Source organism: Bos taurus, chromosome 9 (assembly GCF_002263795.3).
Source record: "Bos taurus isolate L1 Dominette 01449 registration number 42190680 breed Hereford chromosome 9, ARS-UCD2.0, whole genome shotgun sequence".
Classification (NCBI taxonomy): Eukaryota; Metazoa; Chordata; class Mammalia; order Artiodactyla; family Bovidae; genus Bos; species Bos taurus.
Window position 1 is genome coordinate 88,519,214 of NC_037336.1, and position 16,197 is coordinate 88,535,410.

General features: G+C 41.6%; 2 protein-coding genes across 4 annotated transcripts in view; one reads left to right on the forward strand and one right to left on the reverse strand.

Moving 5' to 3' along the window:
• Positions 1 to 293: 293 nt before the first annotated feature.
• Positions 294 to 2,073, reverse strand: LOC132346159 (myosin IC heavy chain). The gene is made up of 3 exons (XM_059890014.1): positions 2,068 to 2,073; positions 1,754 to 2,035; positions 294 to 741 (listed from the first exon to the last, which is right to left on the reverse strand). The coding sequence occupies exons 1-3, from the start codon at positions 2,071 to 2,073 to the stop codon at positions 631 to 633; spliced, it is 399 nt and encodes a 132-aa protein (XP_059745997.1). The 3' UTR covers positions 294 to 630.
• Positions 1,973 to 16,197, forward strand: part of CCDC170 (coiled-coil domain containing 170) — a 97,427-nt gene continuing 83,202 nt past the window's right edge. For all 3 annotated transcript variants that reach the window (XM_010808688.4, XM_002690340.7, XM_010808689.4), the window contains exon 1: positions 1,973 to 2,146. In XM_010808688.4, coding sequence (XP_010806990.2) covers positions 2,072 to 2,146 — 75 coding nt within the window. In that variant the 5' untranslated portion in view covers positions 1,973 to 2,071. The remainder of the gene's footprint in view (positions 2,147 to 16,197) is intronic.

The window sequence follows — 16,197 nt, forward strand, 5'->3', positions numbered from 1 at the left end:
CCTTGAAGAATCACTTGGTTCATGTCTTGACATCCCATGAAGTTTGAAGGCATCCAGGTGGGGGTCAAGCCAGGCACTTTTCTGCTCCCACTTACAATGAAAGTAAATTTTTTTCCTCATGGAGAAAAATCTGTTTAACACTGATTCAAATTTTTACTTTATTGTCCCCCAGCTTCATCAAGATATAATTGACAAAACTGTAAGATAAAGTGTGCACAGTGATGACCTGATGTAAGTATACGTTGTAAAAGGATTTCTCCCATCCTTCTAATTAACACATTCATCACCAATACTGATTTTTTAAAATAAATTTATTTTGTATTGGGGCATAGCCGATGAACAATGTTGTGGTAGTTTCTGGTGAACAGCCAAGGGACTCAGCCACATATATACATGTATCCATTCTCCCCCTAGCACCCCCTCCCATCCAGGCTGCCACATGACATTGAGCAGAGTTCTATGTGCTGCTATACAGTTGGTTCTTGGTGACCAACACTGATTTTTAAAGACTGTGTAAATTCATATCTTCTGGTGTGATGAAGAAGAGTTACAAGTTTGACCAGAGTGACCAGATAGACTTTATGAAATTGAACTCTGCAACAATTAGATGTAAATAGAGAAGGGACTTTCTCAGCTCCTCTTCCAGTTGCCTTGAGGTTGTGTCAGCTTTTGTGTTTCCTCGGGCAGTGTCATTTCACTGAAAATTTGACACGTGTGTAGTAATTGTACTGCAAGGAACAACTGCAATTGAAAAGAATGTTTATTACAAACTATTCTATTAAGAGGAGATTTCTGACAGCTTTAGTTTCCATTAAAGGATTTTTTTTTTTTTTTTTTAATGCTGCTTCCAGTGAAAGCATTGTGGTCATTCTGGATTGGACAGGTGACGATTATTACTATAAAATCAAAAGACATCATCTGAGGCCAAGAAGTCCTCAGAGATAATAATGAATGCATGTAGGATGGTGGAATGGAATCCAAGAAGAGTTGCCATATCTTTGATTTCATTTAATTTTAGAAGAGCACACAGGGAGTTCTACCAAGGGCCTTCAAGTGGGGTGAATGTGGGTTTCAGTTTGAGGTTCTGCTATAAACAGTGGGACCTAAGGCAGGTGACTCCCCTTCTCTGTGCTTTAAAGTCTGGGGTCTCATCTTCATTCCGCCACTGACCAGCTGTATACACTCTTGGACAATTTATTTCATTTCCCTGTGATTGTTTCCTCAGCTTAAAAATGGATTATTCTAATATCCACTTCATAATCTTGTTTTTACTAATGAGATCATATTTGGAAAGCACTTAGAACAGCTCTTGAGAGAACATGTGTAAATGTTTTATAACTAGAAGCTGTGGCTGTTACCAACACTAGTCTTACTAATATTTATATTTCCCTGCAGGGTTGTTGAGAAGGTTAAATGAAAGAACTGCTCACCAGGACAGACTACATGATTTGCAGGTCCCAGTACAAAAGGCAAATGTAGGGCCCTCTGTTCAAAAATCACTAAGAATTTCAAGAGTGGAGTTAAAACAAGCGTCGGGCCCTTCTGTGCAACTGCACGGGTTGCACACCCAGCTGGCGGCGGCTGGGCGCTGGAAGCAGCAGAAGCGCTGGCACACAGTGGGCGCTAAATAAATGCTCATGCACCTTCATGACAGCCCACGGTTATCACTGACCCCCCTCGCTGTCACTTGTCCCTGACCCGAGGACAAGACCCGGAACTGCGCCCGCGGTGGAGCCCGGAGGTGAGGACCGACCTCCGGCCCCGCCGTCCCCAGTCGCTCAGGCCCGGCCGAGCCTCCGCCTGGCGGGATGGGGCCGCTCGGCCGCCGCGCCGCACCGCCCAACGGGACAACTTCAGGAGGATCAGGGTCTGCCCGGCGCCCCCCGGGCTCGTCTCGGGGGCCCGGACGCCTCGCAGCCCGGCCGAGGACTCCGGGTCCCGCGGGCGCCGCCAGCGTCCAGGGCCCCGCTGGCCCGCCGCAGTGTTTACCGGTTGCCCGAGGAGACGCGCCCGCGCGCACCGCCGGCTCCCGCGACTGCCGGTTTGAGCGCGCCGCGGGACCCCGGCCGCCATGAGCTCCTCCAGCCCGCGGCGCCCGCCGCCCACTGGCCCCGCCGCCTTCGGCGCCTCGTCGCCCGCGCCCGAGGTACCGTCGCAGCCCGCGGGCGCGCGCCGGGGCGGCGCCGGTGGTCGGTCCCCTCCCGGGAGAGCCCCGGGGAGGCTCGGCCCGGGCTGCGCGCGACGCTCCTCGCCGGCGAACTCTCCTCTCCGTAGTCCGGGTGGATCGTGGTGGGAACGTCCCCGCGTCGGAGAGGGACTTGGTATTGCCAGCGGCCGGCGAATTTGAGGACGTGAGGGGGCAGGTCGTGAGTTTGTGAAATGCGGCTGAACTTGAGGTTGTACCAGTTCGCGTCTCTTGGTCATCGACACGGGTGACATTCTCAAAGCGGTGTGTCTGGCTCCTGTAGACCCTCCCCGAACCCCCGCCCCTGGAGCCAAGAATTCTCGCTTTTATCTTAAACTTCTTAGCTACTGAGAGACGTGGTTCAGAGCAGTTTCTTCAAAAACCTGAGGTGGTAAGGTTAATAATAAATAATACATACAGTCTTGAGGGAAGTCGCTGCTCTTTTCGTTGCTAATCATTTCAGAAACGGTCATTCCGTTGTCGGATCCATTTACTCGTCTACTCCCAGGTAGTACTTGGGCATCGCGGACTTGCAGGCTCAGCCTGGGTTAAGTGTCCCCTTCTGGACCCCGCGCAGGGGCCCACCAGGCAGAGCGTTTGTCAGAGGTTCCCCACGAGGGGGGAACTCTGTTCAGTCGAACTGCTTGCTGACCCCAGAGGTGTACTCAGCTCAGCTGACCACAAAAATCCCTGGGGCACGCTCTTAATTCAAAACTTGGGCTGGATTCTCCAACAAGTTGTAGGGAATTCTAACATTCAGCAGCTTTGATGGCTGCCTTTACATCTGACCGGATAGTGCCTTCCTTCTATTTAGATTTTTTTGATTCTTGATGTATTTGTGGAAAACTAGTGCCATCTTGTACAAATAAAATTAGTTTTTCTTCCACTAGAAAATTTACATATTTTGTTCCTATCTTGTATCCTTTGTGCATTAAGAATATTAGCCCATGCATAAATACGTAGAGTTTTTGTACTGCTTATATTTGTTTGAGGGAACAAATTGAAAGTAAATGACAGACCTCATGGCCCTTCATCCCTAAAAAAATACTCTGGTGTGTGTCTCCTATGGAGAAGGCAATGGCACCCCACTCCAGTACTCTTGCCTGGCAAATCCCATGGACGGAGGAGCCTGGTAGGCTGCAGTCCATGGGGTCGCTAGGAGTCGGGCACAACTGAGTGACTTCACTTTCACTTTTCACTTTCCTGCATTGGAGAAGGAAATGGCAACCCACTGCAGTATTCTTGCCTGGAGAATCCCAGGGACAGAGGAACCTAGTGGGCTGCCGTCTATGGGGTCGCACAGAGTCGGACACAACTGAAGCGACTTAGCAGCAGTAGCAGCAGTGTGTCTCCTAAGAACAAGGGAATTTTCTAACCAAAACACAATGATCAAATTCAGTGTGTTTAACATCCTTATAATATTACCTAACGTCCACTATCTGCTATTTTGCCAGTTGTCCCAATAATGCCATTTACTGCATTTTTTTTTTTTTTTTCATTTCAGGATCACACATTGAATTTAGCTGTGCCTTTAGTCTCTGTAAACCTGGAACAGTTCCTCGGTCTTTCTTTGTCTTCGGTGATATTTTTGCAGAATCTTGTTCAGTAAAATAGGTTTATCAGATTGTTCTTCATGATGAGATTTTTGGTAGGAATACTATCTAAGTGATGTGTCTCAGTTCATCAGAGTAGGAGGTACATGATGTCAGTTTGTCCCACTATTGGTGATGTTCCTAATTGGTGGTATCTGCCCATTTTCTACTGTAAAGGTGGAAAAATAATTACGTTTTAGTAATAAATAAATGATCATATTGAATAATCCTACTGATTAATACTGAGATTTTTAGGGTAAATTTTGCCACCTTATCATAAAGGAAAATATCCACCAAGACCAAGACTTTTTAAAAAATTATTTTTGGCTGCTCTGGGGCTTCATTGTTGCTCTCGGGCTTTCTGTAGTTTTGGAGAGCCAGACTACTTTCAAGTCTTGGAGCATGGGCTTCTCATCGAGGTGACCTCTTGTTGCGGTTCCTGGGCTCTAGGAGAGCAAGCTCAGCAATTGTGACTCACAGGCTTAGTTGCCTGTGGCATGTGGGATCTTCCGGAACTAGGGATTGAACTGGTGTCCCCTGAATTGCAAGGCAGATTCTTAACCACAAGACCACTGGGGAAGCCCCCAAGTCCAAGACTTTAATTGACCCAAAAGGCCTAAATTTTATTGAGAAGCAAAATGCTAGCATTTACTGTAATTACTTTTTCAGCTTCCAAAATACTTATCTGAGACAACCTTATAACTCAGATAGGCAGGGCAGGAATTTCCCATTATACACAAGATACAGCTTGTTCAGTTAGCAAATAATGGAACAGGAACTTAAATACCTTTCTTTTGAAAGTTTAGTGCTTTTCCTGCCATACCATTATGCACTGAAAAACAGATTAAAATACTAAGTGGGGATAATAACCAAGTGTCTGAGGAAGTAGAATACTGCAGGGACTGGAAGTATTAGCTATGAGTTCAGGCAGTCCTGATTACACCACTTAACTGTGACACTTTGAGCAAAAAAATGACAGTGTCTCAGAACTTAGTTTCTTCATCTGCAACATGGGATCATAAAGCTTATGACATAGCGTGGTTTGGAGATTCACTGTCAATATATGGAACGCTGCCAATGGAGTGACTGAATACATCACGGTTGGGAATTTGAGCAAGTTTCTTTCCTCTTGGTGAAACAAGAGTTAGTTAGAATAGCTGCCCGATGGAGTTGTTATGAGAAGCAAAGGTAAATAGCAACATGGCCTATCAGCAGCTATAGTTCTTCAAAGCAAAGAGGACTTAAACTGGTCATGTATAATTATGAAAGAAGTAAAGTCAGTTTTTCTTTATTTCCCCACCATTTCAAACATTTAAAAAATTATGGTAAAATACACATAACATAAAATTAACTGTCTTAGCAAAATTTAAGTGTACAGTTCAGTGGCCCTAAGGACAGTTGTTTTATTGTACAACTATCATCACCGTCTGTCTCTGAAACTCTTTTCATCTTTCGAACTGAAATTCTGTGCACACTCAGCAGTAACTCCCCGTGCCCTCCTCTCCCCAGCTCCTGGTAACCACCATTCTTCTTCTGTTTCTGAATTTGACTGCTCTGGGCACCTCGCGTAAGTGGAATCATACCGTATTCATCCTTTTGTGACTGGTTTGTTTCACTTAGCATAATACCCTTGACGTTCATCCATTCATCCACGTTGTATTATTAATAATACGTGCATTAGAACTTCTTCCCGTTTGAAGGCAGAATGATATTCCATTGCATGTATATGTCATGTTTTGCTTATCCATTCATCTGTACAGAGACACTTGGACTATTTTATTGTGAATAATGCTCTGGGTACACAACACATCTTCAGGATCTTGCTTTCAGTTATTTTGGGTGTAAGAATTGTAATTGCTGGATTATGTAGCATTTCAATTTTCAATTTTTTATAACTTTTTTTCTTTTAAATATTTATCTATTTGGCTGCACTGGGTCTCAGTTGTACGTTTCAGGATCTTTAGTTGTGGCATGCAAACTCTTAGTTGTGGCCTTGGAATCTAGTTCCCTGACCAGGGATCGCACCTGGGCCCTCTGCATTGGGAGTGCAAGTCTTAGCCACTAGACCACCAGCAAAATCCCCAATTTTCAGTTTTTTTGAGGAACGGCCTTACTGTTTTCCATAGTAACTGCACCATTTTACATTCTTATCAGCAATGCACAGATGTTCCAATTTCTCTACATCCTTGTCCATGCTTGTATTTTCCCTTCTTTCCTTTTTCACTTCCTATTCTTTCCTTCCTTCCCTCCCATCCTCCTTCCTTCCTTTTGCCCACTCTTCTTTTTTTTTTTCGTATAGTCAGCTTAATGGGTATGAAGTAGGAACCATTTCCACTTTATTCCACTTCCTTTCTCTTTGATTTGTTCTGTTCTTTTTTTATTTTCTCTTCCTTTTAATCAAACTCAAGTTAAGAAAAGATCTGACTCTAATCATATGTCTTCCTGTTTCTTAAGTCAGAAACCTTGGTATTCTAGGTATAAAGGAAAATAACCTGAAGCCTCCCACAAAGGTAAGAAGTGAGAGAGAAAAAAACAGAAAAACCAAAGTAAAAGAAAAAAGGATGACGAAGAGAAATATGAATATATCAGTAATTACAATAAGTATAAATGGATTAAATGCTCAGTTAACCAATAAAATTGTCAGATTGAATTTTTTAAAAAAAATTCAGGTATATGCTATTTATGAAACACATATTTAAACAAAAGTGTTTAATATGAAAAGATTGAAAGCAAGATATTTGAAAAGATTTTCCAGATACATAATAAGCACAGGAAACCTTATTGGATATGATAATATTATACAGTACTTTTAAAGCAAAAAAGCATTACTAGAGGTAAAGAAACTCACAATGATGATACAAATTATATCACTGCCACATAATAATAAAAATTCTTATTTATCAGAAAAAGTTGCAACAATTCTAAATGTATATGCATCTAATAAAATGGCCTCAAAATATATAAATCCAAAATAGAAGCAAAAACCTCTGAGGAGATATAGGCAAATCTTCACCTACAGTAGAACAGTTTTAATATACCTCTGTATGTATCTGAGAGACCCACCAGACAAAAATTTGGTAATGGAACTATTAAAAAACTAAAAATACAAAAATGGTTAAGTCATGAAGAAGAAGAAGAAAAGGATATTAAATATTTGGGCTATATATGGCTGTAGAAGTTAACCAGATGACTTTTTTTCTTTGCTCAAGGGAATAAATACCTTTAGACTATGAAACAATCAACTGGACAAAGTCCTAGAAAGTGTATTGGTAGAGATTAAACTAGATAAGTAATTAAATGTTTTTCCTTGTTTCAAATAAAAAAGAGCTTTATACAATTAAAAATTACTGATGACAATCTGATCATGAGTTCAGTTCAGTTAAGTCGCTCAGTTGTATCCAACTCTTTTCAACCCCATGGACTGTATAGCACACCCCAGAGCTTGCTCAAACTCATGTCCATTGAGTCAGTGATGCCATCCACCCATCTCATCCTCTGTTGTCCCCTTCTCCTCCTGTCTTCAATCTTTCCCAGCATCAGGGTCTTTTCCATTGAGTCAGTTCTTCGCATCAGGTGGCCAAAGTATTGGAATTTCAGCTTCGGCATCAGTCCTTCCAATGAATATTCAGGGCTGATCTCCTTCAGAATGGACTGGTTGGATCTCCTTGCAGTCCAAGGGACTCTCAAGAGTCTTCTCGAACACCACAGTTCAAAAGCATCAATTCTTCAGCACTCAGCCTTCTTTATAATCCAACTCTCACATCCATACATGACTACTGGAAAAACCATAGTCCATACATGACTACTGGAAAAACCATAGCTTTGCTTAGTCTAGCCTAGCCTAGCCTGATCTTTGTCAGCAAAGACATGTCTCTGCTTTTTAATATGCTGTGTAGGTTGGTCATAACTTTTCTTCAAAGCAGCAAGTGCCTTTTAATTTCATGGCTGCAGTCACCATGTTCAGTGATTTTGGACCCCCCCCCCCCAAAATAAAGTCTGTCACTGGTTCCACTGTTTCCCCATCTATTTGCCATGAAGTGATGGGACCAGATGCCACGATCTTAGTTTTCTGAATGTTGAGTTTTAAGCCAGCTTTTTCACGTTAGACAAACCCACCTTGAAGGATTTTCTGTTAAATAATTGGCCAATACTCTTCAAAAGTGTCAAGGTCACGATTGGCAGAGACTAAGGAGACAAGACAACTAGAAGCAATGTGAGAGTCTGGGTTGACCCCTGGACCAGAAAAAGGACATTATTAGAAAACTCGTGAAATTTGAATAAGATCTGATGTTTAGTTAATAGTATTATAGCAATGTTAATTTACTTATTTTAACATGCCTTGGATATGTAGGTAGTTAACATTAGGGGAAGTTGGGTAAATGGTACACAGAATCTTTCTGTTCTAATCTTGCAACCTTTTTCTGGGTCTAAAATAACTTCAGAATAAAAAGTTAAAAAAATGAGTGACAAGCAGTTAATTCTTTGTATATCCAACTTTTTTTTTTTTTTTGCATAATCTTAGGTATTTTATTTACTTTCCTTCAATCTATTACTTAAAGACCCAAAAAAGCAAAAGAAAAAAATTAAATTTTGGAGAATGGTCCTGTTAAAAGATACTCAGCATTAAATATATCACAGAGGAGGGAGTTCTTCAAGACAGTAAACACATACTATTACAAAACTTTTTTCCTCACATCAGAGCAGTATCTGCTTCTTGCATATACATCTCATTAAAAATGCATCCAATAGTGAATCTATAGAAACTTCTCAGATCCTTGGTCCTGAGTTGTATGAACACAGGGCAAGTTAGACTCCAGGAAACTGGAGAACAGAGCTGAGCAGAAATTCAGAGGTTACACAGAAATGGATTTTGGGTAGGCAATTAACATTCTATGCATTTCTACTTCTTCAGTTCAGTTCAGTTCAGTCGCTCAGTCGTGTCCGATTCTTTGCGACCCCATGAATCGCAGCACACCAGGCCTCCCTGTCCATTACCAACTCCCAGAGTTCACTCAGACTCACGTCCATCAAGTCAGTGATGCCATCCAGCCGTCTCATCCTCTGTCGTCCCCTCCTCCTCCTGCCCCCAATCCCTCCCAGCATCAGAGTCTTTTCCAGAGTCAACTCTTCGCATGAGGTGGCCAAAGTACTGGAGTTTCAGCTTTAGCGTCATTCCTTCCAAAGAAATCCCAGGGCTGATCTCCTTCAGAATGGACTGGTTGGATCCCCTTGCAGTCCAAGCAACTCTCAAGAGTCTTCTCCAACACCACAGTTCAAAAGCATCAATTCTTCGGCGCTCAGCTTTCTTCACAGTCCAACTCTCACATCCATACATGACCACAGGAAAAACCATAGCCTTGACTAGACAGACCTTTGTTGGCAAAGTAATGTCTCTGCTTTTGAATATACTATCTAGGTTGGGCATAACTTTCCTTCCAAGGAGTAAGCGTCTTTTAATTTCATGGCTGCAGTCACCATCTGCAGTGATTTTGGAGCCCAGAAAAATAAAGTCTGACACTGTTTCCACTGTTTCCCCATCTATTTGCCATGAAGTGATGGGACCAGAGGCCACGGTCTTCGTTTTCTGAATGTTGAGCTTTAAGCCAACTTTTTCACTCTCCTCTTTCTACTTCTTAGCTTACCAAATATTGAGACCTCACTATGTACCATGTACTAGTCCAGGTGTTAGGGATATAACACCAAACAAATCAACCAGGCCCTTGCCCTTATGGTAAGAAAGTCAGGAAAATGGGGAGGATTGGGAGGGAGCAGGAACAGAGAGGGAGAATTAACAAGCATTTGCTGAGGTCCAAAGGCAAGAGGGTATGACTCCAAGGAACCAATGTGATCCTTTCGGGATTTGTTACAAAAACCTCTTCTTGTTTCATTTCACCTTCTATGTCTCCAGTTGATCCTAACTATTTTAGGTAAGATCTACTTGATCTTATCTCCTCCCTGGAACCTCAAAACAGTTGGTTCAGGCATTCCAGGATCTGCACCCCTCTTAAATCCCAGGTAAATCACGAGAGGAATAAAACCCCAGCGGATGGCAAATTGTCCTCCCTTGAAAAGCTGCTGCAGCCTCTGCTTGGCCTCTTTGCTCAGCTTCACCATTGCGGCAGCGCTGGCGACACCTGTGAGAGAACAGCAGCAAACGCGTCAGGAATGTATATCCAACTTTTAACTGCAACACTTAGTTTCTCTTCGTATCTAATTGTTCTTGGACCACCTGGCTGAGGGGAAATGTTCAAATAACAGGTGAATAAAAGAACTTTTTGAACACCAAGCAGAGAGCATGATTGATTTTCCCTTCCTATTTCAAAAAGGTGGTGTGAATCTTTACTTAAAGTTGCCAAATGTGGGGTACAGGATATTTGAAACAATAGTGAGTGCTTCTTGGTTTGTACTTGAATTAAGTTGACTAATTATAAAGACTTACTTTTTTGTGTTCAAGGACAATTTAAAAATTTAATTGAAAAAGGGAGTAACATTTGCTGTACTTAGAATTATTTATGCTAGGTTCTTTTCCCAAGATTTCTTTTTTCTTTGTTTCGCTTCCAATTTTTTTCCTTTGAAATTGGTGCTTTGGTGGCTTTGATCTAAGGCAGAGAAGTTCAAAGGCATTGCTGAGGTGGACCAGCAGCCCTATACTCTTTCTCTTATTGATACAGCACTGCTATTGATTGTGGCTTCTATCTCTACGTGTTAGATAGTGCTTAAATAAAATATTTTAAATATTGCTAGTAAAAGGAAATATATGAATTCTATTTCTGAGTAACTGAAATAACTTCCTTTTTGTTGACTAAATTTACTCTTATGCTGTCCTTCCTGACTCTTCCGCGTTAGCTTTGTACTGAAATGTATTTTTCAGCATTTCTAGGTCATCATCATCTAATCTCATTGTCAGTGCAAAGGGGAACGATGTCAACTCTCGACTATAGTTGTCACATTTCCCATAAGTCTTTTCTGCTTCAGGGTAAATGAAATGGGTAGAGTGGAGAAGCAAAAGGAAGTCTTAATGTTGAAATTTTGTAACTATTTGGAGTAAGCAAAAGTGAGAACGTGGGAGGAAACCTGAACCAGAAAAACTCTGCTTGGTGAATCATACATTGATTGAGTCACCCTGTGGTGAGTTTCAGGACACCAAAGATAGGCAAATTCTTTGCTTCAGCAGTTAAAAAATCAGGGTCAGTTCTAAAACAGATGCTGTTTTAGATAAGGTTCCACTCTCATAAAAGTTACATTTTAGTGGGGGAGATAGATAACAAAAGTAAACAGATGGGTAAACAAGGTAATTTCAAAGTGTGGTTAACACTAAAGTGGGATAACAGGATCAAGACTGACTGGCGTAGAGGGTTTGCTTTGGATAGGGTGGGCCCAGATGACTCCCCAAGGAGATGACAGGTATGCTGAGTTGTGGGTGATGCTGGGAGGGAGTGTTTTTAGAAACAGCTTCCCTAGGGGAAGTGTGTTTAGAAAGAGTACACTACCATGTGTAAAATAGATAGCTAGCGGGAACCTGCTGTATACACAGGAAGCTCAGCTCAGTTCTCTGTGTGAACTGAAAGGGAGGGAGGTCCAAGGTTCGGGGGGATACGTGTATATGTATGGCTGATTCACTTTGTCATACACAGAAACTAACACGATATTGTAAAGCAAGTATACCTCAATTAAAAAAAGAATATAGTTGGTAGCACGTTCGTCAGTTTGGGTGTGTCTCATGATTTCTTATCCTTAGATTCAAGTTAATCACTTTTGGCGTTTATCGGTGATCCTATATGAGAGATGGTGTGTTCTCAGTGCATCATGTCAGGAGCCTTATGTCAGTTTATCTCATTGTTGATGTTATAAAAGAAAAAGAAAGGCTGAGAACTGGATTCAACAGACTAACGATACCTGATAATACATGTAATGTATTTTTAATTGCTCTAAGGAATGTTATTGAGATAACTGGTGAGTACTATGGTGTCATTATTAAATTTCTTGAATTTCACAGCCGTATGCAAAGGAAAGTCCTTGTCCTTAGAAATACACGCTGAAGTATTTAGGGGTTGAAGGCTGTGATGTCTGCGAATTACTCACAAATGACTCAGCTGTCATGATTGTAATGGACAGAGAGAAAAGACTAGATCAAATGTGATGAAATGTTCTCACAGTTGGTGAATCTAAGTGTGGCATATACTTTATTATTCTTGCAACTTTTCTGTAAGATTGAAATAAAGCTTTAAAGAAATTATGTACCTGTAACAAATTAGGATATTGAGTAGAAAATGCTCTTTCTAACTATCAAGCTCACAGTATAGTTAAGTAAATAATAAATGAGATAATAAAGGCTTGGAAAAGGAAGAAGGCAGGTGTGGCTGGAGTAAAGATATGGTGTCAGGCAAGGATCTAGAAGGAAAGGCAAACAAGCAGTTACGGGAGGTGCTCTACTAGATGGAGGTGGGGAGAGCAAGGGGAGGGGATGCTTTGCTGAAGTTACTGGGGCCAATGATGGTGGTGGTATGGAGATGACATTGTCTTTGGAGTACCAACAGGACCTGTAGGTGATGTTCAGTAGCAGTTGGAATCATGAATCTCTAGCTAGAGATGCAGATTGGGGAGCCATCAATTATTGCAGATGGTTGAAATCTCAGGAGAGCATGAAGTAGACCAGTAAAGGTGTCTTATGTGGTGAAGAAGAAGGATTGATGATGAAGTCCAGAGAGTCGCAGGTTAACGAGTGGGTGAAGGAGGATGAGCTGCAGGAGGGACTGGGAGAGGAGGGCCAGATGAGCAGAGAAAGGAAAGCTGCTTGGCAGAGTGGTGGTCATGGCTCCCTCCAGTTCTCCTTTTTCCATATATTGGAACACCCTTCCCCTAGGTTTATTTAGAATTGACAGAATTTGGGGAGTAGCTGCCCAAAACAATGATTATGGTTTTGTCCATATTGATTATTAAATGTTTCTTTCTGATAGTAATTAGCTAAGTATTTTAAGGCCATTTCTGGTCCATGGTTTAAAAACCATGCCATTTGGGCCAAGTATGTGTATATATATTTATATATGGCTTCCCTGGTAACTCAGTGGTAAATAGTCCACCTGCCCATGCAGGAAATGCGGGTTCAATCCCTGGGTCAGGAAGATCCCCTGGAGAAGGAAATGGCAACCCACTCCAGTATCCTTGCCTGGGAAATCCCATGGGCAGAGGAACCTGGTGGGCTACAGTCCATGGGGTCACAAAGAGTCAGACACAACTTAGGGACTTAACAACTCTCTCTATATCTATATCTATCTATCTATATATATATATATTTTTTTTTTTCTAGTTCTGTTTCTCTGGAGGACCCTAATACACAGGATAACTTCACTAGTCCTACCATGCTTGAGGAGGTTGTTAGAACCAGTGGGTTTGTAGTCCATCAGAAAGGACAGTGCAGCAAGGCCACAGGTGCTCAACACAGACACACAGGCTGGCGATCAGCAGCAGGAAAGTGGGGAGAGTTTGTCATGTCTCCTGCCTGATTTTCCTAGAAGGACAGGATCAACCTATCTATCAGAGGCCCTGGGACCACCTTTAAGGGACCCATGAGCATGTTTTAAATTCTTTTAAAATCAGGAGAGGGAGAAAAAAATAACTTTTAAATTGAGAAAATATTTTAATGTGTAGTATTTTGTTATGTTCATCTTCATGCCAGTAGGTTGTAGAATATAGCTTTAATATCTGTATGGAGGAAAGAGACCACGAAGGTATTAATAAAAGTGCACGGTTGTCGTTTAGTCGCTAAGTCGTGTCCCACTCTGCGACCCCATGGACTGTAGTCTGCCAGGCTCCTCTGTCCGTGGGATTTCCCAGGCAATAATACGGGAATGAGTTACTATTTCTTTCTCCAGGGGATCTTTTCAACCCAAGTATCAAACCCATGATTCCTGCGTGTCCTGCTTTGGCAGGCAGTTTCTTTACCAGTGGGCCACCTGGGAAACCCATAGGACCCACAAAAGTTAATGGGGTCACGTGGGGAGAGGAAACTGTGCAGAAGCATTGTTTAGAGAGCATTGTTAAGCAACAGAACAGGTGATAGTAAGACAGATAATAGAACATATTTTTCCCAATTTTACTGATATGATTGACATACAGCACTGTGGCATACAGCATAATGCCTTAAATATATTGTGATGTAATTACCACAATAAATTTAGTTAAATTAACACTCATCATCTTATACAGATACAAAAGAAAAAAAAAGAATGTTTCTTTCCTTGTGATGAGAACTTTTAGGACTTTTCAAAATATCGTATACCAGTGTTAACTATAGTCATTATGTTGCATATTATAGCCCCAGTATTTATTTGTCTTATAACTGGAAGTTTGTACTTTTTGACTATCTTCATCCAGTTCCTGCACCCCACACAACCCCTGCCCCCTGCCTCTGGTAACTGTAAGTCTGATCTCTCTCTTTAATGAGATTTTTGCTTGTTTTAGATTCCACATATGAGATCATACAATGTTTGTTCTTCTCTGACTTATTTCACTTAGTATAATGCCCTCAAGGTCCGTTTATGTTGTTGCAAAGTTTCTTCTTTTCTGTGGTTGGGTAGTATCCATTTTTAGATATAGATATATTTAGATATAAAAAGTTTGTTTGGTTTTCTGTACTATCTAAGGAAAAGCCTGAAGGAACTTTTTGGCCAACCCAGTGTAGTGAAAATTGCTCAGTCGTGTCGACTCTTTGTGACCCCATGGATTGTAGGCTGCCAGGTTCCTCTGTTCATGGAGTTCTCCAAGCGAGAGCGCTGGAGTGGGTAACTGTTCCCTTCTCCAAGGGATCTTCCCAACCCAGGGATCGAACCCAGGTGTCCCGCATTGCAAGAGGATTCTTTACCATCTGACCTACCAGAGAAGCTCCAAAATATTGGAGTAGGTAGCCTATCCCTTCTCCAGAGGACCTTCCTGACCCAGGAGTCAAACTGGGGTCTCCTGCATTGCAGGCGGATTCTTTACCAGCTGAGCTTCCAGGGAAGCCCCCTAGTTATAACTATATCTAGAGATAGAGATGGGTATAAATATGTCACATTTTCTTCCTTATCCATTCATCCATTGATGGATACTTAGGTGCTTTCATGACTTGGCAATTGTAAATCATGCTTAGAAAATTTTATCTTAAAATTACTTGTTCCTTCACTTAAAGGTTGACATAAAATGATGAATATTGAACTGAAGTCCAGCAAAATTTAAATCTCCCTACGACAGTTTTATTGCACTAGAGAAGTGCTCTTTTGGAAAATTGGTTAAACTGTATTTTAAATTCCTTCTAAGGGAAATATTCCTGAGGAGCCAATTTGAATAGACAACTTGTTAAAAGTTTTAAGCATACCACTCAGCATAGGAACTGAAATATTACATTTTGGAAAAATTTTCACTTTAAGATAATTTATCAAGTGTTTGATAATAGATGGAGTGAAAAAACCCCACTTGAGAAGAAGTCTAGAATCATTAATATGTGAAAAGATATGTAGGATTCAGATGAATAAAATGTCCCATCTCTTTGTCAACAGAGGTTTTCATTTCCCCCATTCCACTCAAAGAAGCTATTTGTGACATGTGACAATGTGACATGTGACAGTGTTCCCAAATCTGCATTCATTATGAGCCTTGAAAGTTACACCCAATACCTCCCATGGAGTTCTATCCAATACAAATGCTGAGAAATTGTTGTCACTTAAAATAGGACCTGAAATTAATTAATTTGCCTGTGGCTTACTTAACTAAGATGTTATCTTGGTAAAGTGAACAGATTAAAAAAAAATTCAAAGGACTTTCAGTTCAGTTCAGTCACTCAGTCATGTCCAACTCTTTGTGACCCCATGGGGTGCAGCACACCAGGCTTCCCTGTCCATCACCGACTCCCGGAGTTTACTCAAACTCATGTCCATTGAGTCAGTGATGCCATCCAACCATCTCATCCTCTGTCGTCCCCTTCTCCTCCTGCCTTCAGTCTTTCCCAGCATCAGGGTCCTTTCCAGTGAGTCAATTCTTCGAATCAGGTGGCCAACATATTGGAGTTTCAGCTTCAGTATCAATCCTTCCAATGAATATTCAGGACTTATCTCCTTTAGGATGGACTGGTTTGATCTCCTTGCAGTCCAAGGGACTCTCAAGAGTCTTCTCTAGCACCACAGTTCAAAAGCATCAATTCTTCAGTGCTCAGCTTTCTTTATAGTCCAACTCTCACATCCATACATGACTACTGGAAAAACCATAGCTTTGACTATGTGGACCTTTGTTGGCAAAGTAATGCTTTTAATATGCTGTCTAGGTTGGTCATAGCTTTTCTTCCAAGAAGCAAGTGTCTTTTAATTTCATGGCTGCAGTCACCCTCTGCAGTGATTTTGGAGCCCAAAAAAGTAAAGTCTGTCATGGTTTCCATTGTTTCCCCATCTA

Coding starts and splice junctions, on each gene's coding strand:
- LOC132346159 (XM_059890014.1), bottom strand. Junction 742..1,753: donor TGGGGACGGCGGGGCCGGAG/GTCGGTCCTCAC, acceptor TTTCAATTGCAG/TTGTTCCTTGCAGTACAATT.